Here is a 25,633-nt window from a genome sequence, read left to right on the forward strand (position 1 = left end):
TAGAGCCAAAGAACAGAGTATGCAGAATGAATGGAACTGATAATGAATTAACTACCTTTGCAGATGCTTGTAGAGGTCACAGAACCATCGCTGTGACTTTTTTTTGGACGTGGGGAGAGTTCAAGCTTAGCCTGAACCTCAGGCTCAGTATTTTAAACTTCTGGGGGTGATTGACAGGCGATAAGGCTTGCCCCCCCCTCCACCTGCCGACTCCTCACATATGTGCACTCATGTCTTTTAAAAGCCAAATTTGTACTAACTTTTAAAACCAAATCTTGTGCTGTGTTTATATCCTTCTAGTACTTGATGATAAAGTTCTTGTGCACAAGACAAGACACAGCAGAACGGCTTGGAGTTCAAGGCTTGAGTGTTCTTGGCTATCTTCGGCCTATGCGAGACAAGCCCAATAGGAGCATGAACTGCTTGCAGTGCAGGAAAACCGATGACGACACAGTTTGTGGCACAACTCTTCTCCTGAAGACGCTTCATTTCATCCAGCAGCTGGCCCAGGACCTGGTATTTTTACTTCTTGGTTCTTTTTAAGCGTGTATTTACCATGCTAAAAGTAATAAGGCTATGCTTACAGTAATTGTGAACGGATAAAGGCAAGTCTTGCTACTAGGTACTAGTAACTGTTAAAACCATGCTGTGGAGAGAAAAAAAAATGGTTTCTGAACAATAGCATTCTGTGTATGTTTACTGAAGTTGACTAGGAATATGGTCGCTTTGGGTCTAGGAGAGAGTTAAGCACCATTTTTCAGCATCAGGTTACAATGCTGGGTGAAGTACATGCAACAGGAGAGGATGTTCTACTGTCTATTAGATAATGTAGCCATTCTGAAGCTAGCATGGGGAAAAGTGCTCAGAGAGGTAACTCTAAGTTGCATAGATTAAAACATGTCCTCTTTTTGTCTGAAATAATTCTGTAAATATCTAGGGCGAGATGTATACAGTTAAGAGATATGGCTGGTGTGTGCTGATGTATGTCAGCATGATGTACCCTACTTCTGAGGATACATGTCAAAAGCATGTTTTGTTCATACAGTGCATGCATCTGTGCCTTTTCAACTTTGATTCTGAGCCATGGGCAGTCTCCTTTTGGCTATTACTTACTGTCAATCAAGTTAGATGAAGAGGTAGAGGTTGTAAAGTCTTTTGGTGGTGGAGGACAGGGATGGTGGACTAGACACCTGGGAAGAGGAGAGAGAGTCCTTGTTAGTAGCTCTGTGGAGGGGAAGGTTTCAGCATGAACTGTCACATTTAGACACTGCAATATCCATGAAAGAAGTTATACCAGAATTCATGTTAGCTGCAAATTTATGGGAAACTAGGCTGCTTTAAGCCCAGTGCTCAGGGATTTACTTTTATGAATGTGTTCTGTATAGTGTTAATTATCCAATCCTGCATTTTCTTTGCCTTTTTAAGGTTCAACAGAAGGAGAGTGGATTAAAATACAAGTCATTTTTAGATTTCACAGGCCTTGATTTGCAGCTGTTCTGGAATTTTTACAATAAACTTCACCAAAAGTAAGTAACTTCTTTACTGTGTGGTGGAGCGCTAATCTGTGTGTGTATGTATAAATAAAGTATGCTTAGCTTAGTTGCAGCAGTTTCTTCTTCCTAAACTACATCATTTACATAAATAACATTTTCCTACTGCTGCCATATGTGTTTTTAACTATAATGTTATGTAGAAGCTTGAGATGTAGATTAATTTAGCTGGTAGCTATACTTTTTTTGGCTATGTGCTCTTTACTCAGTGTTTTTTATCCATCTGAGATAGTGACTTTCATAGCATTATCTATTTGGTGCAAAAGAGCTGCTTTTCTAGTTTTTGCTTCTGTTTGTTTTATGCTTTCTTACAGCCCAAGGGAAGAATGCATCTTTGCTCAAACACTGCTATTGCAGCTTCTCCAGAGCTGCTTCTCTGTACTTACTGGAGACAATAAAACTGCTAAACCTCAAGAAACTTCTCAGAGCAAAACATTTGGTCACACAGAAGCTGCAGAAGAGCTTTATAGACATTTGTGCGAAGGTAATTTATATTGAATATATTAACTGTTTTGTCTGTTCTGGCTTACAAGTGTGTTGCAATAGTTACAATCTGGGAGAAGATACTTATTCCTAGAGGTCAAGTCAGCTACTGTTCCTTTGTTTCTTCTTCAGGTCAGTGTGTGCTAATAGTCTATCACAGTGAAACTTTCCTTGACCCTATGAAATGGTTTCATAGACTTTCTGATAACATGTGGTATGGGAAAAGCTGCAATAGAAAACTTATTTCCAACATGTCACCTGCTTGAACCAGCAGGGAATGTGATCCTTTAACTGTTATGTTACTGGGGTTCATTTATTTCTGATATTTCACGTAAATATAAATGATCTTACAAGGAGCCTGTAAGGTTTACAGAAACACAGGTAAGATTCTGTAGCCAGTGAAGGGAAAGGGAATTACACATTAGGTTTCATTGCAAGTAGCATGGTACCCTCTTTATTCAAATGTAATTTTTTTGTTAATTACCTAACAGTCTCCTGAAAAGCAAGCTAGAGATAAACCAGTTTATACAGAATCTGTCACATCTTGAAAACTTCATTAGCTTCGATAGTTGTCAAGTCTTAATGTTCCTAGAATTAATTTACTCAATGAACAAATATATCCTTAGAAAAATCTTCCTTGCTAGAAGTCAAAAAGTTCCCCCTCACTTTCTATGCGTATAATGGGGTTGCAAGGAGTTAAGTTGTATAAAATAACACATTTAATTGAATTATGCCTCTAGTGAATTAGATGGAGGATTAATTTGAACTTGTGATTTTGTTTCCTTTTTATATGAGCAGTAGTGGATATGGGAGACAGTAACTTCATGCCAATGAAAATGCTAAAAGAGGAAGTTAAGAACACCTTACTCAGTGGAGCAGCGATCTTTTTCCCAGATAGACAGACCAGACGACACCAGCTCTTCACCATGATGGTAAACCATTAAATGAGAAATTGATTGTTTAGTACCTGCTTTCTTTATGCAGAAAAGAGGACAAATCTGAGTTGTTGTTGTCAAATATTGCATAGTTTGTCCCATTAAAGTAAAAATCTCTTTTTTTTTTCTTTGCCTCTTTTTACCTCCCCTTCTCTGCAGCCTATTCAAAGAAAGAGGAGTTAACCCTGCCTTTCTTACCAAAAATGAATAGTAGACTGCAGAAATTAGAATTCTTTCTCACAGAGGAGGGAAATGGAACATACCATAAAAATAAATCTTTTTCCTTTTCTAGAAAAACATCACAGAGCAAGAACATAAGCAATCTGTACATCTTGCCTTCAGATCCCTGTGTACTCACTTCAGGTAAGGAGTCTTGAAGTTGAAAATAACTGTCTGATACCCCACATCTGTTAATAAGTTCATATTTAATCGTTTTTAGAAATGTTATTCCTCTGGAAAATAATTCTCCAAAATAATCAACGGACTTTGCTTTAGAAAGGAGAATACTACTACTTAATATGTGTAACTGAATAGCTACATAAAACATTGTCCAAGGATAGCAGTTGGTGCTGAAATCACAGTATACTGCTCATAGGCTTCTCCTAGACTGTCTTCCAGTACTTTAAGTGATTGTTTGTCCATGGTGATGGACAAACATTGATTTAATTACATTGATTTAATCAGTTTGGTGTCATCAGAACCCAAACACTTTTGATTTTTGTAGCAATGGTAGAGTAGGATCTGTACAGATTTTCACAAGGATAACTAAATTTGTATTTTGGAACTATGCTACTTGTTGGTTAGTAAGAAGATCTTTGTTTTGTAGTGATCAAGATCCAGGTGGACTCTTATTATTACCAGAGAAAGGAGTTTCTGCAAATTTTGACATAAGTGAAGTGCTATCAGTCATGGATACCCTTCTGCTAGTGGCAGCAAGAGAGGTAACTGTCTTTGTACTGTTTCTCTTCCTACTTCTTTGCCGTGATTTTTGTATGCATTCAAACACAAGCTGCACGCCTGAGATGTATGGTAAAGAACTAGCTTTCCTGTTCTTTTGGATAAAACTATTCATGGCTATTCAAGCCTGTAGGATTAGGTTTTCCAACCAATTGAAATATTTTCCTTTAAGCATTAACATTTCATAATAGTAAAGTAATGTATAAGACGAGGAATTTTTCCATAAAGTAATCATCCCATATTGAGAGGTTAGAATTGGTCATGCCACTAAGGAAGGTGTAAATGGAGGAGGGTTATTTACATATGCAGAAAAAATGTGCTGAGAACATTGAGTGACTCGTACGTAGCTTTTCCTACCTAAAATTGTGATTTATCAAAACAAAATACATTAGTTGCTTCATGGTGTTATATGCTGCTTGTCAGTTGCATTTAATCTTTTTTGTGGGGTGAGTGGGATGATAATGTCCATCACAGTTTACTTAGTACATATTGTGTGTCATTCTGCAGCAGAAGAGGATATCCTTTTGTTACATTCTTTATTTTTCAGTGTGAAATGATGATGCTGGATGTTGCACAGCAAGAGAGTGGCACAGTCTTGTCTTCCTTATTCTGGTCTGTTCAAGGTAGCCTCCTTTCATGGTGCTACCTGCAACTTAAGGGTAACGATAATTCAGCCAAGGATCTTGCTGTAGAAATACTTAAAAACTGTAAGTGCTGGGATTGAATACAGAATTAGATGTGGTGTAATACAGGACTTTAAAATGTGATTTTGCAAATTGCAGTATGATAAGGGTTCACCAGTGGTTGCCTGAGGCATACTTGTAACTGCCATAGCATTTCTAATGTCTCTAGGAAGGAATTGGTAAGGCATATTGAGCAACTTCAAATTTTAACCGTACCGATAATTTTATGTTGGGAGAATCTTCAGAAAACATTTCAGTAAGTTTTGGGTGTCTAATAATGGAAAAAAACAATAGAGTTACAGACTTTAATTTGAACATTTTGGTTTCTTTAAATTTCCCTTATTTTGATAAGCTTCTATGTGGTGGTATATATTTTCCCAGAAGCTTGTAATAGAAAGAAGAAAGGAACTTAAGAATCGGGACACTTCTAAGGGGTGTTTTGCTACAGCTTTTTTTTTTTTTTTTTAATGCAGCAGCTCAGTATTGAGTAGTTAGTTAATTGGGCCAAGTACTTAATGGACATGTAATTTGATGTAAAATTACTTCATGTATTTGTTATTTGTGTATAAATAAGTTTGTATTCCTGTCTTACATTTTAAAATGGAGTAGGGCTATAGCTAAAAATTACTAGCCTCATTTGTTACTTAAGCTGCACATAAGTTTACATGGAGAGGAGGCTATTTGATACGCTGAGGTTGTTGAAACAATATTGGAGTGTATGATTAAATTACTCATCACTCCTCTTTTTTTTTTTTTTTTAATATCGTTGATAAGCATGACTTGTTTCCACAATAGAAATATCACAGAAAACTTCTCTGAACTGTTTTTGCTCTTGAGTGTCACTGCCTTGGGGCAGCAGATGCCTTTCCTGCTGTCTTTCTTCTTGTGCACATCACCATGCACTTAAGTGTTTGATAAAGCAGGTTGTGGTAGCAAATCCATAAGGTGGCTATTAAGGGTTTTTTTTCTCTTTAGATGTGGGCCAGTTCCTGTCAAATATCAGAACGATTTTGCAGTCACTTTTATCTCAATATAGTGGCAAAACAATAGTAGAAAAAATAAGTAACTCTGTCTTTGCTATGGCAACTCGTCAGCTGGTAAGTGAACACTGGGATTTTGTACTATTTCCGGGTAGCATGGCTATGGTTATGTGTGTTTTCATGAGACTTGTGTTTTCTCCTAGGTCATCTTCTTGTTGGATTTTTGCACTTTAGACATTCCATACTGTACTCTGCTACAGGGATTCAGCACTTTGATAGAACCATTGAAAAGCCTTTGTAGTGAGCCTCATAAGGTAACTAAAGATACAGGCACTATGAAATACAGTGAAGCAAAAGCAAAATTGCAAGAAAGACATAGAAAACTCAGGTGGTTCTATTGGTGAGTGCTTGAAAGGAGCTGGAAAGCTTCTAAAAGCATGGGATGTGTAATGAAATGTTGAGTGAAGAATTAAATATCTGTACTGATACGGAAGGTGCGCAAAGTGACCAGAAAGCGCAACTGGAATGAGAAGCCTAGAAGGTAGATAGGAGGGAGGGATTCTGAGGATGAAAGAGGAAAATAAATTAAAAATAGTACATGCTTAACGATTTTAGCTTCATTTCTTGTGGTGATGCAAATAAAGTCTGGATGTCTGTAGTGTAGATGTTTAAATCTGCATTAGTCATCCAGACTCTCTTTTGTTATCATTGGAGACTTGTAGGCTCTTCTGGGGTGAGGCTGTCTCCTCCCCTGGTAGACTAGATGAATTTTGCTTTAGAAGTGCCTCTTTACCGTGATTGTCAAGGGTATCTTTATAACTAGTTCAGGTGTAAATCAGTGCTGTAGCGTCTTAAATGACGCTTTGTATGTACACCTGGCAACTTGAAAGTATAGACAAAAATCTAGTGTGGTAATTTTATTTTTTTAAATGCTTACATTTGTATCTCAAGAATGCATTTTTGTTCTACAGATGGAAATGGAAAGCTGGCAGCAAGAACAGCCTGTAGTATTGCGAACGTGGACAATGGAATCACCTCATAACTATGAAAATAATTGCCATGAGGTCTCAGTCTTCCTATGTCATGGGGCAACTTACTTTGAGGTGGAATTTGATGAAAAATGTGAAACTGAAAGGAGGTAATTTAATCTTGTGCTGCATTAGATTCCAATAACTATTTGCAGAGGGGCAATTCATGTTTCAATGTGCAAGGAATACTTCTTGCACTCCCAGCATGCCATTTCAATTTCTTCATTGTCCTGCGTAATATACAAAGTGTTATTTTGAATAACTTCTCGTGCTGAAACCCACTTCTCCTGGCAAATGTACAGACATGTTGTTTGTATGAATTTTGCTTCTTTTGGCCTTGATATGTTTTGTAATATTGCTGTGACCGCCGCAGTTTGTGCTTGTGGTATTTATTTTGCCCTCTTTAGGCAAAACTATTGGCTTGGTTTGTCTTGGTAACATATCAAGCTACTGCTTAGTTAAGGCATATGCCAGATGTTAAAATTAGCACCTATTACCAGTTCTGAAGGGTTGGGAAAGTTCTGCAGGAAAGCAGGTCTGTGTTGGCTTGGGCTATTGCATTAAAACATGAAATAAATTCCTTCGCAGTCACGTGAAGCATTGCAGGTGTGGTTCAGAAAGATGTGACAGGGTACTCTGAGATGCAGCACTTGTGAAAATCCAAAAGCAAACATTTTCCCCCAAGACTTGAAAAGTAATTTCGAACTAATGAAGTGCAATTTTCACAGGTATGATTACCTGGAGTTTACTGATGCCAGAGGTGCAAAAACTCGTTACGATACAAAGGTTGGCACTGAGAAGTGGCCTAAGGTGAGCACCTTTAAAATTCTGAACCAAGTGATATATCCAGTCTTAGGAAATTCTTAGGATTCTTGTGGAAAAACTATTGTCTAAGAGCATGTGTGCTTGCGTGTGTGTGTGTGTGTGTGTGTTTACTCCCTCTCAAAGATGGGGGGGCAGGAGGTGGGGAAGAAGGTCTGCACTGATGCAAATAAAAGGAGTGAATGAGTAAAGAATCCCTCTTTGTTGCTGTTATCAAAGGAGCAGTTAGTCAAAATGAAAAGTAATAATCATGCTTAACTGCCAGTAACTACATGGGTAAAACTTATTTTTTACATTGTGAGATGAGTGTAGTGCTTCCTGCAGCTACTCTTTCCAATGACACCTGCTCAAATGGGATGCTTCTCTATTGTTTTATGGCTCCGACTTCTAAAGCTCAATCATCTGTGAAATTTCTCATTAAGCTGTTGAATAGAAATTTTATCTGCTTAGTATTGTGGGTTTCTCATTCAGATGGTGGGGGAAATTAGATCTGTTATGGACAGAACATAATACTGAAAAACCACAGTTGCTGAAGGAAATTCATTACCCTGAAATGTCTTCCTGTCATCTACATTTGGCAAAATGACTGTTTTGTTGCTCTGTAGAAAGTGACCTTTAAGGCTGGCCCACGGCTGCAGTTTCTCTTTCACTCTGACAGCAGTAATAATGAGTGGGGCTACAAGTTTTCCGTCACTGCTTATGGCCTACCAGATGTTGCCGTTTCTTGGGGCTTGGATTTACAGCTTCTTGTATCCCGGTTGATGGGGCGCTTGGCTTCCCGAAGTATGGCACTGAAATCTCTACGAGGTGAGTGCGCTTAATAGCTCCAGAAGTTGTGGTGCCATATAAATAGAAGATACAAGGACTTTAATTTTCGAATCCCCTGTGAAAATAAAGTTCCTTCTGTATTTCCCTCTTGACTGAAGATGGAAGACTTGCTGTATTGCTGCTGAACGATGTTTGGTCATTGAGCTAGAGCCATTTTTTGTGGCCTCTGTGCAGCAAGCCTGACCACTGTTCTGCGGGACTACTCTGAAAGGGATCACTGTGATTTTTCTAATAGTCAGAAGCCAATATTAGGAAGAGGTGGACACCTGAAAGTAATCATACTAAGCTGAATTACATTTATGAAGTAATATCAGAGTTTGCCCAATCAAATTAAGTTTGGCTAATTCCAGAAGTTAAGCACACGTAGGATTTGGGCCACTGAAGATAAGTAGAATACAAAACGCGAGATGGGTGCCATAAGGAAAAAAAAAAAAAGTTGTTTAATTTCAAAACCAGAACACTTCTAGCTAGATTCCTAAATATGAATTCATTCGCCACTTTGGAGAAATTAAACAAAGTTAAAGAGTTCTTGCTGCAATCAGGTGGTCAGTGCTTAACTTGGAAAATTAGGCAGGTACTTATCTGTGGATTTAGGGAACTAATTGAAGTGTTCTTATCATAGAATATTTTTCTCCTTTGTTAATTATGAGCTTCCTTACATATAGCAAATTATTAGGTCTTTTGTAGGAGAAAAAGCTTTTAAACTCTTGCAAATTGTCCGGTAATTTCTATGGATAGAAGTAGAGCAAAAATGTTTAGATTGAAGTCCTTCCATAGTGTAACATACTGTCACTATAAGATATTGATGCTATCATTAAAGAAAGGGTACATCAGTTTTCTGCACCACATTAGAGAAACAGAAGTTAGAGAGCGTTGTTAAATTACTCGTTCAGTCTATTTGCATTACCTCCCCCCCCACTGGATGTTTAACACTTACTCTTTTCATTAATCTGTAAAAATGAACAAAAATAGTTAGTAACTGAAGTGTCTGTTCTGAATTTCTTGCAGAACTAGGTAGTGAAGCAGACTTGCCTCCTTTGAAAGTAACATCAGTTCTTAATTCTCCTCTGTGGAAACCTGTCTTCAGGCATCAGATGTGTCCTGAGGCCCTCCTGGGAGCCAGTCAAAGCAGTAGACTGCACCAAGATAAAAAAGAGGTACTTGCACCACTGCTTCTGTTTCATTGGCATGAAATCCCTGGATATCACACGGTTTCATTCAGACTTAATTAGTTGATAGGTCCTTAAGCATATACAGTTGTGCTAAAGTTGTCATCACTTGTGCTGTTTAATGCAAATATCAAGGAGTAAAGAGACTACTGTTCTGTGCCCTTATTAGTTTCCATTTTCATAGAATCATAGAATGGTTGGGAGGGACCTTCAAAGATTGGCTAATTCACCCCCCCTGCCTTGGGCAGGGACAGCTTTCATTAGATCAGGTTGCTCAGCAGCAGTAGATATACTGCAAGTTGACTTAATTGTAGAAATGAGCTGCAACAAATTTTCAGGTAATATTAAAGTAAATGTTTTCTAATGTTCTTTCCAGGCTAGGAGCTCTCACCAAGATGACTGCCGTAACTTTCTTATCGACTTTGCAAAATCAGATCCTGCCCAGGACTTCAGTGGGCAAAAATCTGAACTTTTCAAAGGACTTATACAGGCATGTAAAAAACAGGCCCCAAAGACAGATATAGTTGCTGGTTCTACTGTTGATCAAGCTGTGAACTCAACATTTGCTGCTTTGGTGTATCTCTCTCCAGATTTATATGAGAAGCTTCAAAAATATGGTAACTCTAATATTAGACTATCTTAATAATGAAGACTTAAAGTTTGTAAAAGGCTATCTTATAGTTCAATTTATAAACTTTGAAAAATCAGTTTAGTGTTACTTTTAAAAAGATGTTCTGTATAAAGAAGTCATTATTTAGGTAGACTAGGTAAGCCTTATCTCTAGAGTGTTTAATTTTTATTAATATATGCTTTTCTCTTCAGAGCTCTGTCCAAATATTAATCACCATCATAAGCTACTGACTAATCCTTATAAGGATATACCCAAAGAGACTAGTGATGTCCTCTGGGGTTTTAATTCAGAACAATGTGGCTCCCAGTGATTGGAGGTTCTTATATAGTTTTCCACTCTCATTGTATCTTTTCTAAAAGACCAGCACCAACTTATATATGTTTTTAAATGTTGGGGGTGGAGGAGGTGTGAATTACCTCCCAAAATGTTATACTGTGGAAACTAACTTTGGCATCCTCAAAGCATACGTATTTTTTAATTTTTTTTTAAATAAAAGGCAATGTTTGCCTTTTAACTTGTATAATGTCCATTGTATTACAATTTATACATTTTCAGTAGGTAAAATGAACAACTTTTTAACTTACACCATCCTTCTGTTAAGCTTATTGATACGTTTGAAGTATTGGATAATAAGGTGTTACTTGGTTTTGAAAGGTTTCATTTCAGACGTTCACTTTCTGTCAGAATTTTGAAGCTAAACATCTTACATTTTGAGCTATAAAGTTATGGGTAAAAATGATTGACACAAAGACTGACTTGATGACTAAAGTGGTTATTGCCTTCAGTCATTTTGCCTATGTCTGACAATTGATCTAACTTTCTGAGTAAGATTGAAAACTGTGGTAGCTCAGGAAGATATTAATGAGTGGATAAGATATCCATCCTACTATTAGGTTAATGGCTTTGTCAGTCGGTCTTGCTGGGGCAGGCTGATTTCAGGACCCATGTTCACCTATGCCATGTGAACTATGTACAAGTGTTGCTGAAAAGAAGAAGGAAAAAAAGAAATGGGGGAATAGGAGAGGGAAGACTCTGAATAGGAAGGTCTTTTTCTCCATAGTCATTGTCAGGCCAGTTTTGATGGAAACTGTTTTGTCAGGGCTTTAATTTTTGTAAATTGATCTTGAAAGACCATTCTAGAAATTCATAGCATAAAACAAAAGGGAAAAAAAATTTATAATTAAATACAACTATAGAGCTTCAAGTTAATACTAAGCATGTCTTGATTATTCTGATAGCAGTTTGCATTAGTAATATTTGCATGTATAGGGAGAGGTTTTTTGTTTTCCATGGTTGCAGGCATCAGTTTTGGGAAGAGACGAAGAAGATATTCATAATTTAACTTTACAAATAACTCTGTCAAGGTGCAGTTTATGTATTTAAGGCATATGAAAGTTGGCAGGTTTTATCCCCTATTTTTCTTACAGGCATAATTCCAAGTATTGACTAAGAGATGAAGGGAAGGCTCTAGCATAATTTTAGTTAAGTAGTCAAGTTGTGTGAAAATGGAGCTGTAAATAAACAGGACTCTTCTTTCTCTCATTTCCAGTCAACAGTGGAGGCAAGGTGCCTTTGAGTGATGAGTTTGCACAAGTATATTCCCTGGCTGATTCAATTAGAATATGGATGGTAAGATAACTCAGGAGGATATCTATTAATGTCATTTACCTTAATATTTTACCATGCTGTGTTAAGGAGTAGGGTGGAACCATGTTTTCCTTCACTGATTCTAGGTCAACTGTTTTCACTTAGGAAGAACATATATTCGCTTCTAAACTTTGAACTTAAACATTTAAATGCATTCTTACACTCCCCTCCTTCCCTCAGCCCCAGATGTCTCATCATGAGTATTTAGGACTGAATTTGACTCAAAATCAGTTGCATTTGTGTTATTTTTCAGCAAGAATGTGTGTTGTTTATTAGGAAGATTCTTGCATAGCAGTTGGAGTTCTTTTGAGGTATAGCATAGAAAGAAATCTGTCTTAAACATCATTCTCACAGTAATGCAGTGCTAACAGAAAAGGAAATAATTGCTTCTTTGACAAGCAGGTAACTGGCTGCAGTTCAGAGTATGTTTTTTGCACGTAATTTTCCTTGAAACATAAGCCTTATGTCAAGAGCTGGTGTCATCAGCTCACAACCTGGTGAGAGGGGTCCGTGTCATCCCCTGCAGCTGTGGAAAGTCAAAATTCATTTAGATTTCACTAGTCTGCAGGAGATTCTAAGGTTAACAGTCATGCAGGTTAACAGCCATGTGGCCTTCAAGAACAGCTAATTCAGTCTATGGCCCGCTTTTTTGCTACTCTTGTGAGCCCTTCAGATATGGGCTGGCCAAATTAACTGTTCTAGTATCTTGTGATCTCCTCTCTCCTCTTTCCTGCCTGCAAGAACTCCTGGCAGCTTAATACACTAGAGATGCAATGAGTGCAGATGCATGTTGAGATGAGTAATTGCATTGCACCTGTTGCATGACAGGTGATGTTTGCATCTGACGGTACTCAGTAGTTAGGTGACATGATGCTTTTGGAGAATCTTATGACTAGATGTGTATCTTTTCCTGAGTGGTGGGGGTAGAGGGGAAGCCTTCTTTTTGTTGGAGGGCTGATGCACATCCAGTCACAAGACAGGGAAGGGTCTCGGCCTACGAACCTTGAGCATCTCAGTGTGAGGCTGTGTTATCTGCTCTGATAATTTAGGTATTGCTCTTTTAGACTACTGGGTGTTTTGTTCTGCAGTAGGGAATAGTGAATACTGTCATCTGTTCCTGAGATTAAACTCCTTTAATGCAGTGCAGTCTTCATACTGCCTTGCTGTATAGATATACAGGGGGAGTCATATTTTAACGATTTTAACATCCTGTTTACAGTTGGAAATGAAGCAGAAATCCCTGATGGGTAGGGGAAATGATACCGAGGAGAAGCAGAACACAGAAGCAAGTGAGGTGAACCCAGAAACTCTTGGTAAGTGTTGCCTTTCCAAATATATAAGCACTCCAGGTAGTTTAGTAAAGCATTGCCTTGTAAATCTTAGGTATTATTTTCGCTGTAAAATGTAAGTTAGCAACTGGGGTTACTTTTTAATACCTTAAGAGAGAAACTAGTGTACATCACATGAACTATCTGGGATTGTGTTCCGCTGTTCTTTGCAGAAAATAGTACGTGAGAAAATTCTACAGGGAGTGACCTCTCACTTGGGTCACCTGGTTCTGAACTTAACATTCATCTATTTTTGTAGGTACTTGTTACCACAAGTAACTGATGTTAGAAGAGCAGCTGATTGTTATTAGACTAAAATGTGTTCTCATTGACTACTGTGTGCTTCATACGGTTCAGTGTGATTATTCAAATCTAGCATTTGGAAATCTAGAATTAGGTAACTGATAGCGTCATGATCAATATAATAAGAAAAAACAGTATTTTCTAGCTGTCTTGGCTCAGAATAAACAAGATAAACCACTTTCTTCCTAAGCAGAAGATAGCAAGTTTGGTGTTCTATTGTCATGATTTTAACTCTTCCAATTTTTGTGCTGCAGCAAAACTTTGTATGCAGAAGAGCCTTTTGTTACTGAATTTTTTGCCTGTAAGAGCAAAGACGAAAGATTCTGCTTCAGACAGTTTGGAAGCCCAAGATACTGATGATACCCGACACTACGTCAGTGATAAATGCCAAAGAAAAGGTTCTGTTGTGGACACAGACTTCCAGGCAGCACGCTCATTGTCTTCCAGTGGAGTAACTCATTCTGTTTTAAAAGAGGGGGGCCAAATGACGCAATCCGATACGAAGATTAAACAAGTTCCAGACCCCCTCCAAACAGAAGAAGCATCTGCATTTCATAGTAAGCCTGCTGAGAATACAGTTTCACAGCAAGAAGATATATCATCACCGCCTTCCACTCCTACACGAAAATCTCAGTTCAGCCGTGGAAGACTAAGGCTGCTGTCTTTCAGATCAATGGAAGAGCCGAGAGCTGTGCCTACTGTGAAGGAGAAATATCCTATATTGAAAAACACATTAGACTTTATTAAGGATCAATCACTTTCACATGAAACGTAAGCAAATTGAAAATGTTGCCAATTATAAAGTACAGAAACTTGTCTTCAGACCTCTTCAGATGGAATAAAACATCTTTTAGCTGCAAGATAGCATTGAAAACAATTTTGTACATAAATAGTTGGCAGATTTATGTATCAAACTTCAGTTATTCACAACCATGTAGGGCCTCGTAGAGAGTATTATTTCCTTTGATTCACTTCTATCATGTAGAACTTCAGCATGTGAAAAACAATTACTTGGCTATTTCTTGTTTTACTTCCTGAGATCTGTTTGGAGTAGCATTTTGCTGATCTACAAACAGCGAAGACATGGTATAGCAGTACTAGAAATCTTTGATACCAAATATACAATAGTTGCATCTCTCATTAAATTACCTGATATTCTGAAAATGTAAATCAAAATAGAGATTTCCAATTCTCAGTTGTCTATTTTAGGGTCTAAAACTTGGACTGGTGCAGGAGTCCTGGATTCTGGTTGAAGCTTTATCACTCACTCCAACTGCAATATACTGCTGCTGAAATATAATTGGAAATTTAGATACCAAACTCTTGTTTAACTAGTCAAGTACTTCTTGAATTGCGATTTATTTGAGTTATTTTAAGCACAAAGTTTTGAAGTCCTCATAGATGTTTTTTGCTCTTCTTAGTGTTTTAAAGGTTCTTGCTTTGAGAAAATCCCAAGGGCAGAGTATTATGGAAGTGCTCAAGACAATCCGCCAGTGCCTAGACTCACTTGGGCAGCCACACTGTTTTCATCCACCGTGTGTACTTTTTCTCTTAGAACTTCTAGCCTGTCAGAAAGATTTTACAAAGTAAGTAATTATTTAGACAAGTCTCAGCCATGTGATTTAATATGTCTTAGTCCTTGTGTTCTCCCAGTCATGTATATTGAAAACAGTAGAAAGTTATTGTTTTTAATCCATGTGGATAATAAAAATGTGACCCGAGGATTAGTTTTTAGGTTACTATGCATATATTGCGTGCTTCATTTTAAAAAAATTAATAATTATTTTCAAGTGGGACTTAGTTGTACAGCTGTTCATGGCAGTGGGTATCATGCGGTTGAACCACAGTGTGGATACCTAGAAACATCTTTACAGTTCCAACCAGATCAAAACAAACTCGAAAAGATTGTAGAGTCTTCGGTTATTGCTTAAGTTCCTGTCTAATTCTAGATTGGTTTCTTTCTCGTCCAGTAAAGCTGTAGTGATCTAACCCGTTTAACTTGTACTTACTTATGCAGCATTGCATCTTCATAATTTTTGTGAACTTACATTGTAAATCAAGGTAATGCCTATCTGGCAGAAGAACTAACTTCCAATAATGGTGCATGTTATGTCTTGTTAGTCAAGCATTTGCTTGTTCGTGAATTTTCATAACTTTGGATGTGATACCTGTACAAGACAAATTTTATTGTGGGGTGATATATTCCACTCGTGTGCCAGAGGCTAAAGTGATGGACATGCAAGCTAAGGTCTGCAGTGCTATGTACCAGTTACAGGTCATGCACATACACACACCAAAAAAAAAAAAAAGGCAAAAAGATCATATCGATTATGTGCATGTGCAATTGTTGTTCTAAGTAAGGAAAGATAGTTCGGAAGTTTTTTCAAATTTTATACAAATAGAAAGCACTACAACTAGAAAGCACTGTCTCAAAGCAGGAGCTAATACTATGCTATTCTGGTTCATGAATTTAGGTCTGATTTCTATTGTGTGTCTGGACAGCACTGAACTCTGTCAGCTGGTTTCTCACTTGTCAAGAGCTTTTTATGGTCATCTTGCAGTGCACTGATTTCCTTTAAGATCTTGATTAGATTTTTGTAAAGCACCTTTTTAATTTGAAGAAATGTTCTTTCGTTAATGTCATGAGAATATTCTCTTTGCCTGTTTTGTTTCTTAACTTCTGATTCCTGGTACAGGATTCTTTTATTTTTCTTTGAAAGTGGCAGGCTGCATTTTAAACAAAACTAATACCCTTCCTGCTTGTGGGGAGTGTTTAAAAGATTGGCCATTTGAAAAATTTGCACAAGTCACGATACCTAAAATGTAGCAGTGAATTCTAGACTACTAAACTGAGTCTTTAATTTCTAGCTACTTTGGAAACTTGGAAGGCTGTGGTGCTGAGCTACACAAAGAGATTCGAGAGTCCTACTATCAGCTTGTTTTGTTCCTGGTAAATTCTGTGAAGGGATTTAGTACTATTAACGACAGGTACAGTACATTGCCTGCATTATTTATGTGAGATTTTTTTTCTGTTCTTCCTCACCTCTTCCCTTGTCAGTTGTTATTTATTGTTTAATGTCTTAATTAAGTTTGACTATACTTTGCATTTTTTACAGAAGTAAATAAGGAACCTTGATCTTGTGATCAAAAATGCCAAGTTACCTTTTTATTAATACTATGCAGGAAAGCATGATAAATTTATCAGTGTTAAAACTTTGACATATGGCATTTTGTAGTTATAATTCTGCAGTGTGTTTCTGAAGCTTAGTAGTAAAATACTAGCAATAGCAAATTTATTGTGGAATACTTTGGCAAGAGTAATGCCACAATGAATATCACAATTCTGCAACTATGTTTTAATGTTAAAGCTCGTGTTTTGGTAGCATCCTGGTTAGAATTGTTGGGATTTATAGCCAGGTGTCCTAACGAAATGAGAGGTTTGTGACTATAATGTCTGTTTGCCTGCCAGTAACTTCCAAGTCCTTTGTCTAGTTTCAACTGAACATGGCAAAGGTTTCAAAGAGAACAAGTTCCTGCAAATATCAAGAAAATGTACTGCAGAGAAGAGATGGACGCTCTTGCTAATGCTCAGGCAATAGCATAAGCTCTATCTCAACTGAATCCATAAAAGACACCATCTTTATTTCAAATTGCATTGGCTATGCTTCTTGCTAAATTGTATAAGTTTAGTAAACCTGAGTTTCTGCCACATAGTTAATTTAATGCAGAGTAAAGCCTGGATATCAGTGTACAGTGACCGTCCCCCTCTTAATCCCCAAATATGCAATTTCAGCTTTAGGTTAGAGCAGTCACGTTTTGTTGTCGTCTTTTTTATTTAGATCATTGCTTCCTGCCTTATCATGTGTGCAGACAACTCTCCTTCACCTTTTGGATATGAGTTGGGAACCAAGTGATCTTTCCTTCTTTGTTGAGATTCAGTTACCACATCTTCTTATGACTACGTCACAAGAAAACATAAGTATTCATGACAGTGTCATTTGGTGAGTCAGGAAGAAGGCAACTTTCACATGGTACTAACTACTGATACCATTTTTACCAAGAAAGGCTCCTGAACTTTGTGCTGGAACAAGCAGTAAAAATACTACTAACAAGTATGGCAAAATTTTGGCCAGTATCCAAGGGCTTAACTGAAGTATTTGAAAATTTTTGCAGCGTTACTAGTGCAAAAACTATTAAAATTTTATCTTTAACCCGATTACTGCTGGAACATTTCACTCGTTTAGTAGTGTAGCAGGAGGTGGATAATGCTGTTTCTTGTCTTGATAAATACCAAATTTTTTAACACCTGCATGTTTCATTTTTATAGTAGTTCATTTTCACTTCTGACACATGAGTAAATGTAAAGGCCAAAAAGCTTTTAAAATTTCTCATCTGATCTGCCAGCATTACCAAAAGCAGTTTTGTAAGTGTGGATTTTTCTGATTTTGCATTATGCTCCCTATATGTATTTAAGAATTTGTCACAGAGGCAAGAAGCAGGTTGTCTATATGGTCATTTATTAACCAAGTGAACTGGAGTTCTCACAATTCTGTTTTTATTAGCATGTTATAGCACTTTGTTCTTTAAAAAAAAAAAGTATCCCAAGTTATATTAGAGGGAAGCCTGATTGCATTCAAACTTGATTTTGAGCTTGCTTTTCTTTTAGTCAGTGGAGTGAAGAAGATGAAATTGCAGACTACAAGCAAAACTGTGAGTGGATGGATGAATGTCAGGATGTAATGTTTGAGACCTGGTATGAAAAGATAGCTCAAGCTGACCCAGAGAAGCAGAGAAAGGTGACCTCATGATTTGCTTATTTATCTGCAGAAGGGGTAATTAGGAGACTTTTAAAAGCATAAAGGAGAGAAAGGAATCTGACTTAAACTGATCTTTCATGAGTTGGATCCCTGGCTCCTTGTAGGCCTTCAAAAGTCTAAAATGATGAAAAGATCCCCATCCTTTTTTGGCAGGGGAGGTGTTCTGCTTTCTGTCTAAAAAGAGCTTTCTCAACGTCAGAAAATAATACTCAAGTGGATTGTGTCCATTTATTGCTCTAGATGCACATGTTTGTTGCTCGTTACTGTGACCTGTTAAATGTGGACATATCCTGTGATGGCTGTGATGAAATTGCACCATGGCATCGCTACCGCTGTCTGCAATGCAATGACATGGATCTGTGTAAAACTTGTTTTCTTGGTAAGAATCATTAAAAAAACCCTCAAAACCCTATACTCGAAGGCAAAAGTATGTCTTCTAAATTATATATAAAATACAGTGAAAGACTTTTCTTCTGGATATTTTAGAAATGTTAAGCTTTTCTTTTCCTAATCTGAATGTGAACTTGAAATTAAGAAAGATCCTTTATCAAAAAGGATTTACAGGGAAATCTTAAAACATTTCTCTACAGGTGGAGTTAAACCTGAAGGACATGAGGACGACCATGAAATGGTTAACATGGAGTATGCCTGTGATCACTGTCAAGGAGTTATCATAGGTCGGAGAATGAACTGCAACGTGTGTGATGACTTTGACCTGTGCTATGGATGCTATTCTGCAAAGAAATACTCTGACAGGTATTAAATACGTGTTTTTGTTCCCCCACTTCACTTGGCAGAAAAGCAGTAATTAGCAACTAAGTACAGTCTACAGTCAGTCATTCTGATGTCGCTTGCTACAAGGTTGTGTCTGACATCAGAACGTCTAGTTAGTGTCCTTCAGGGAAACGTAACAAATATAGGGCCAGTTCAGCAAAAACTTCTGCAGTTTGGAAACCTGCCCCAAGCTCTGAAGTAACTTAGTAGCAATTGTTTTCTAGCCATGGCTGTGAAAGTTGCAGAAGGAGAGTTATCAACCCTGAAGAAATGCACAGTGGTGTGGTTAGACAACATAGGTTTCAGTGCTTGACACCAAAGATCTTAAAAAATTTCATGTCTAGAGCAGGAGCTCTCGTGACAGTTCAGGCTCTGTTAAATGAGCACTACTGAAGTCGGTGAGGATCTGACAGTTTACAGCACATGAAGGTCTACGGTTTGAAACTCTGGAATGTGTTAGGTTTTTCAGTCTCCGTAAAGGTGTCGTGTGTTACTAACTACATTTGTTAGCAAGAAAGTGGCTGCATTTCAAAATTATGTACCTTCTTCTTTCAGTCACTTGCCCACTCACAGCATCACAGTGTATCCAATGGTGACTATTCGAATCAGTGACCGACAGAGGCTCATCCAGCCATATGTCCACAATTATTCCTGGCTGTTGTTTGCAGCTTTGACTCTCTACAGTGCAGATCTGGCAAATGGGGAGGAAGTAGAAGGAGAGAAACTAGATCCACAGGTCCTCAGTCATGCCAGAGTTCTGCAGCATCAGTGCATACAGCTCATTGGAGACTGCTTGATGAAAGCACAGCACGGAAAAGGTGAGTCAGCTCCTCCTTCACTGAAACAATGGTTTCTAGCAAGTGTCAGAAAAGTCTGTGATTACTCACTTTGAAGTTTCCAAAGGAAAGGGGAAGCTACTGTGTACTTCACTGAGCATAACTGTTTATGCAGAAAGCAAATGTAGAACAAGTGTTGTTCAAGGTCACTGGAACATGGAAAATAGAGTGCTTGAGAAAATTAATTTTATGCTTACATAAATACTGAAGACAACTTGGCAACTCTTTGGTTGTTTTTTTTTCCATCTTAGATGTTGTAAAGGGATCAATCAGTATAGCTTCATGTTCTGTTACTAATGTGTTACTGACAACTGAAGGACTTGAAGCAAAGCAAATAACTTGGTGGAAAATGTTTTTTGTTCTGCATCTTTTTGCAAGAATTTTTTAACCTTATTTGTGGTATGAGATAAGTTTCTGGGGATGATGTCCATTTGTCTGGAAATTAGGATTTCTGTGAACTAAGACCTACTACAGAAAATAGGGTGATACAGTAGAGACCTATGTTGAGGCTAGAATTTTTGATACATTCAAGTTCACATAAGTTTACTGGTAGTTTTTTGAGCAGCTCTAATACAGCTGAAATACCATCACCACCAAATACTTACGCATACTCATTATTTAATCTGTTCGTTTTTAACATACAGTTTTATTGTGTAGGTATTTAAGTGGTCAGAAGATTAAAAGCTAAGACAAATTTCATTTACCTTTCATAATTTACACTGTTGGGAGATATCTCTAATGCTTTCTTGATTAAGACTTCTACCCTGATGGTATCTTTGAGGTGGAAAATGTCACCACCTGTTCATCACTATTATGTAATGGAACTACATCATTAAGTGAAGATGATGGGGAGCATCTTTTTGATGGAGTTGATATTCAAAAGAAGTGTGTGAGGGGAATTTTGCAGTTCTCTTTCAAAATGTTTCAGTTCTGCTTTTTGCCTATCTTGCCACTCAACAGCTAAATAGCTTTTATAACTTGCTTGCTTTCAGGTCTGAAAAATTTAGCTCTCCTCTGCATGTTACCAGAAGGTGAATCCTTCTCAGAGAACGACACTGTTTCAGTCAGTCCTCCCACAGATGGTGCTCCAAAAAGTCATGCTGGTGATAAAGCAGTGAAGGGAAGAGATGAGAAACCGAGCATAGGCTCTTCTATGCATTGTAATGTAAGTACCCGTTATTTACAGAACCCCTGATATCAATTAGATGTGTGTTCTTCAGAAGCTTAAACATCCTATTCTGGATATGTAACTGAAATAATGGATAGTAATGATTTCATTTGTAGGTAAAAATTGAGGGGCAAAGGAACAGTTGTTGGTTCATTTTTTATTAGATCCAGCTGATCAAAGATGAAGGCATCAGCTTATGTTCTTACAGGCAACTGATTCACAAAAGCGTTGGAGGGAAGGGGCAAAGGACATTCTTTCTGAAAGAGTTGTCATTTCCCCTAGTTGCTAGCACTGTTTAGGTAGGAGAACGAGTTTCCTACAGTTTTATACAGTGTATAAAACTATTACAGTATAATAATTTTATGCATAGAGATGTGAGCAAAATAGAAAAATGTATTTTCACTGTATGGAAGCTTAAGACATGTATACATCAAGAAGTTCTTAATAAAGGTTTTAATTCGAGGAAAAATGTTTGTCAAATGCAGATGACTGGCTGCTTCTTTCTGTGGCTGTTTCTGCAGGTATTAAATTTTGTTTTAATCTTTTAGTGTCTTTGTTTTATTTTTAGGGGAAAGGAGATGCTCGCAATGAAATCCAGTCTCCTGCAGAAGATAAAGTAGGAAAACAAGGAAGTGAAAGCAAAGCTGTCTTTGCAAAGAAAGCTGTTTTGAGACAGGAGTCAGACTTGTCTGTGGATGATAATGTTTCTCCAACAGGTAAAAGATTATTTCTCATTTTCCCTGCCACAGAAATATCCATTCAGATGCAAAGCGAACAGCTGTATTTTTTGTTCCTAACCCATTTTTGTGTATTTGCAAATGTCTTTAATGCAAGCGAGCTGTCTGCTTTCTAAAAACCTGCCAAGCATACTGCTTTGAACAACTGCTACCTTGCAGTCGGTTTAAAGGATTCTAGAAATCAGAGTAGAATTCCACTGATATATATCCATATATAGAGATTATAGTTCCTGTTGGTCTAACACAATACTTGTGTATTCTTATGTACTTGGAACCAGAAGTTAAGCGTCTTATTCTATTAAAGACTAGTATTGTTAGAATTATGATAGTAAAATGGATCTGTCCATAGTACTGTCCTTTATGTTTTTGAATAGAAGGGTGTAAATCTCTTCACCTGCTATCTTTTATATACTTTTATAAAGACGTGCTTTCCCAATTTTAATAAAATTTTTAAAAAGGTTTTTTATCCTTAGATTGTAATTCTTAAAATTAAGCTGTCACTTACTTCTTTTATTTTTAATGTCATTTTGGGGATTTTCTTCTTTTATTTTAATTTAAAAAGCAGATGACTACCTCTTGGAGGATTCAGCCCAGAAGCAAGCAGAGAAGGTTTTAATACCTAGCCAGGAACAAGTTTTTGCTGAATGCTCTCAGAAGAGGATTCTAGGATTGCTGGCAGCTATGTTACCACCTTTCAAATCAGTTAGTTCTTTTTACTTTCAATCTGTGTAGTTTTCTAGGTGTCACAAATAACATGAATAAAATTCATAGCTAATTAAATGTGGGAGATGGGCTCTTGTTGCTTACATGTTATAAAATGTGAATCAGAATGTCTTAAGACATTTCACATTACTAAGGAATGTGAGGGCTTGTTCCTGGGTGGGGGGAGAGGGAAAGGAATTTTAATTTATCTGTAAAGCAGTCTATCTTAACTGTTCAACAGCTGCAAAGTTTAAAGCATCAACTTAGGTTTATGTGTCAGGTCAGCTTAACTAGTCAGGAACAGAAGGAGGAACCTAGTTTCTCATTTCCTTTTGTCCCACTTGAAAGAGCATTAGGACAGAAGCTTTTGTATGTGCTATGACTTTGACTAAAAGTCTTGTTGTCTTTCCCTGTCTTACTGAGACTTTTCTTTTTCCATAGGGCTCCACAATGTCTTTGATTAACCTGGAACAAATACTTCCACTGATGTTTCAGGTTGTAATCTCAAACGCTGGCCACCTAAATGAAACTTACCATTTAACATTGGGACTTCTGGGCCAGTTAATCCTGAGACTTATGCCTGCAGAAGTGGATGCTGCAGTGGCTAAAGTCCTTTCAGCCAAACATAATTTGTTTGCTGCGGGAGATGGGTCTACAGTGCCAGAAGGCTGGAAGACAACTCATCTTCTGTTCAGTCTGGGAGCTGTGTGTTTAGACAGGTGCTTTTTAATTTAAACCTATTAGTTACTCTCTGACTAATACTAATTTTCTTTTATGTGTGCCTCATGCATAGAGCCTTTTTAACAGAAAGTCGATTAAACCTGCGCCCTGATCGTGGGAAGGGCTTAGCATCTGCCACCCTTGTTGCAGTGAGAATCTCTTGATTTCCTTCCAAAAGGAGGCTGCCTGTTGAAGAGTGGCTTGATTTCCTGCGATTACCTACTTAGCATGTTATGGTGGAAGTAGTAAGGTTTGGAAACTTCAAGGAAAACCAAAACACAGTCCTATATTTTTTTTGTATAACATTAATTCTCTCCTGTTGAGTTACATATCTCTTCTGTAACTTGGGAAAGTGGAGAGTGTGTCACGTGGTAACTATCAACAGTGCTGTGTTCTGGATCTGGCCCTTTTATGTAAGAGTATTAGAGAGAGAGATTTTTGTATAGTAAAATTGCACTGGAAACAGCAAGGAGGGGCAGGGCAGATGTTCTATTTTGAAGATCTTGAGAAAGCTCTCAAGCATTCTAAGATTAATGTCGTGCCTGTTAAATATGAAAGTGCTATTTTTCATTGTAGCTATGTTTTACAGGGAAGGTTCATAAGCAAATAGAAAAAGCATATGGAATTTAAAGGCAGATTTAATTTATTAAATTTAAAATTATCCAGAGGATCAGCTGAGGGAAAGGAGTTTCTCAAAGACTAACTTTAGAGCAAGGAGGCCAGTCTCTCTAGATTATTTGTGTAGTCCACAGAGAGAGAGCAGGTGGTCACATACGTGGGAAATAAACCACTTGCTGTTGTGCAAAGTAGAACTTCTGAACTCTAAACTAAGATTAGGAATTAAAGGTGACAACGTTCAGGTACACTTTGATTTGGGACTGTAAACCCTTTAAGAAAACAGAGTAGTATTTATGCTCTAGTGATGAAAAATAAAACAGAATTCATGTGTCAGCTGACATGAAAGCTTCAAGTATTTGGAAAAACAGTTATATAATGCTATGAAAGCTATAGCTATGACAGATTAACAGTGATACGCTGTCTTGAGGAAAAATAGTTTCAGGTAAGTCTGTAGTCAGCCCTCCTAATACAGACTGCTCTTGCTTTCCAGTCGTGTAGGTCTGGACTGGGCAAGCTCCATGGCAGATATTCTTCGATCTTTGAACTCTTCTGCGCAGTGGCATAATGTGATCGCTGCTTTCACTGACCATTGCATTAAACAACTGCCCTTCCAGCTAAAGCACACCAATATCTTCACTTTATTGGTGCTGGTTGGGTTTCCTGAGGTAAGTGGCCTATTGATTCTAAAGGAAGCAAAATTGGTTAGAGCTTTTAGGTTTCTATTTCTAAACGCTACAGATTTCATCAATTGGGGACATCCATTATAAACTGTCAAAACACGGTGTATGTCAGAGTTCACATCTTTCCACTTGCGCACAATTAATGTTTATTTAATGAAGAATAATGTAGCTGGTTTTGCCTTGTATTTCTTTGAGTGCTACTTGTAACTATCATGAGAAAACCAGCTTAGTATGTTTGAGTATCAAAAAGGGCTTTCTATACAAGTGAAACAAACCAATCTCACTCTTGATAGTCATAACTCTGATATATCGCCTATGTAGCATTAGGTTGTTTGTCGTAGGCATTTCTTTTATAGAAAGGAACTGCCTTTTTCTAAAGATCAGCAAATACCTGGTAGCGAGCAGATTTTTCAGCTAAGAAGTACAATACCAAGTATAAGCAAATGTAACCAATATAAAAGATGACTGTGTATTTGCAAATAAGTATTCCAAACCACAACTGAAACTTTTGCTGCAATTTCAGGTGCTGTGTATGGGGACTCGTTCTGTGTACATGGATAATGCTAATGAGCCTCATAACGTGATCATCCTGAAGCATTTCACGGAGAAAAACAGGGCAGTTGTAGTAGACATCAAAACTCGAAAGAGAAAAACAGGTTCTGTGACACTTTTATTTTATCAAAGAATCACACAGTATTTCCTTACAGTTTTTTATGGATACCCAAAAGCGTATTTTAACTAGACCACTTGATGCAGGTCTGCAGAGTTTGATTTCCATTATTAGTAAGTCGCCTGATTTTCCGCTCGTAAGTTAAACCAAATTGTGAAGCTTCTGCAGTAAAGATTATGGAGACTCATTTTCTTTTTAAAACTCTGGCATTTCTTTTCATTCAGAAAATGATTTAGGGAACTCTTGACCATTTTATTAATTGAAAAATCTCAGACATAGGCCTTTGATTAAGCAATTGTTTCTGTTTTGAGATATGCTTACTGCTTGTGTCTTACCCTTTACAGACATGTGCTTAATGTCTTAATTGCAAATCTAAAAAATGCACATGCTGCCTCTGTGTAGTTAGATGCTGCTATATAAAGGAAAAGTACGCAGAGCCTGAACGTTTTTGGGATAGTCCATTTTGTTGCTCCAAAAATGCTCTGAATTTTTATGAAGTGCCTGTTTCCACTGTGGGCGAGATGTGCTACCTACTAGCAAATGAAGACTAAGAACTAACACAAACAT

At 37.5% G+C, this 25,633-nt stretch overlaps 1 protein-coding gene across 3 annotated transcripts in view; it reads left to right on the forward strand.

Moving 5' to 3' along the window:
• ZZEF1 (zinc finger ZZ-type and EF-hand domain containing 1) overlaps nucleotides 1-25,633 on the forward strand; it is a 62,828-nt gene that overhangs the window by 16,836 nt on the left and 20,359 nt on the right. For 2 of the 3 annotated variants that reach the window (XR_012045464.1, XM_072881800.1), the window contains exons 13-42: nucleotides 301-516; nucleotides 1,426-1,526; nucleotides 1,865-2,034; nucleotides 2,832-2,965; nucleotides 3,261-3,331; nucleotides 3,795-3,909; nucleotides 4,473-4,632; nucleotides 5,584-5,705; nucleotides 5,792-5,902; nucleotides 6,560-6,726; nucleotides 7,345-7,426; nucleotides 8,044-8,245; nucleotides 9,275-9,423; nucleotides 9,812-10,052; nucleotides 11,616-11,695; nucleotides 12,933-13,026; nucleotides 13,599-14,115; nucleotides 14,766-14,930; nucleotides 16,213-16,332; nucleotides 17,184-17,345; nucleotides 18,011-18,140; nucleotides 18,402-18,540; nucleotides 18,752-18,917; nucleotides 19,491-19,753; nucleotides 20,764-20,936; nucleotides 21,508-21,655; nucleotides 22,239-22,378; nucleotides 22,820-23,097; nucleotides 24,207-24,381; nucleotides 24,920-25,052. Coding sequence is in view for 2 of the 3 variants with exons in the window: in XM_072881800.1 (XP_072737901.1) it covers nucleotides 301-516; nucleotides 1,426-1,526; nucleotides 1,865-2,034; nucleotides 2,832-2,965; nucleotides 3,261-3,331; nucleotides 3,795-3,909; nucleotides 4,473-4,632; nucleotides 5,584-5,705; nucleotides 5,792-5,902; nucleotides 6,560-6,726; nucleotides 7,345-7,426; nucleotides 8,044-8,245; nucleotides 9,275-9,423; nucleotides 9,812-10,052; nucleotides 11,616-11,695; nucleotides 12,933-13,026; nucleotides 13,599-14,115; nucleotides 14,766-14,930; nucleotides 16,213-16,332; nucleotides 17,184-17,345; nucleotides 18,011-18,140; nucleotides 18,402-18,540; nucleotides 18,752-18,917; nucleotides 19,491-19,753; nucleotides 20,764-20,936; nucleotides 21,508-21,655; nucleotides 22,239-22,378; nucleotides 22,820-23,097; nucleotides 24,207-24,381; nucleotides 24,920-25,052 (4,924 nt within the window). In the remaining variant the exon portion in view is untranslated. The remainder of the gene's footprint in view (nucleotides 1-300; nucleotides 517-1,425; nucleotides 1,527-1,864; nucleotides 2,035-2,831; nucleotides 2,966-3,260; nucleotides 3,332-3,794; nucleotides 3,910-4,472; nucleotides 4,633-5,583; nucleotides 5,706-5,791; nucleotides 5,903-6,559; nucleotides 6,727-7,344; nucleotides 7,427-8,043; nucleotides 8,246-9,274; nucleotides 9,424-9,811; nucleotides 10,053-11,615; nucleotides 11,696-12,932; nucleotides 13,027-13,598; nucleotides 14,116-14,765; nucleotides 14,931-16,212; nucleotides 16,333-17,183; nucleotides 17,346-18,010; nucleotides 18,141-18,401; nucleotides 18,541-18,751; nucleotides 18,918-19,490; nucleotides 19,754-20,763; nucleotides 20,937-21,507; nucleotides 21,656-22,238; nucleotides 22,379-22,819; nucleotides 23,098-24,206; nucleotides 24,382-24,919; nucleotides 25,053-25,633) is intronic. The other variant, XM_072881801.1, reaches the window with a different exon arrangement.

The sequence above is a fragment of the Ciconia boyciana genome, chromosome 17 (genome assembly GCF_034638445.1).
Source record: "Ciconia boyciana chromosome 17, ASM3463844v1, whole genome shotgun sequence".
Classification (NCBI taxonomy): Eukaryota; Metazoa; Chordata; class Aves; order Ciconiiformes; family Ciconiidae; genus Ciconia; species Ciconia boyciana.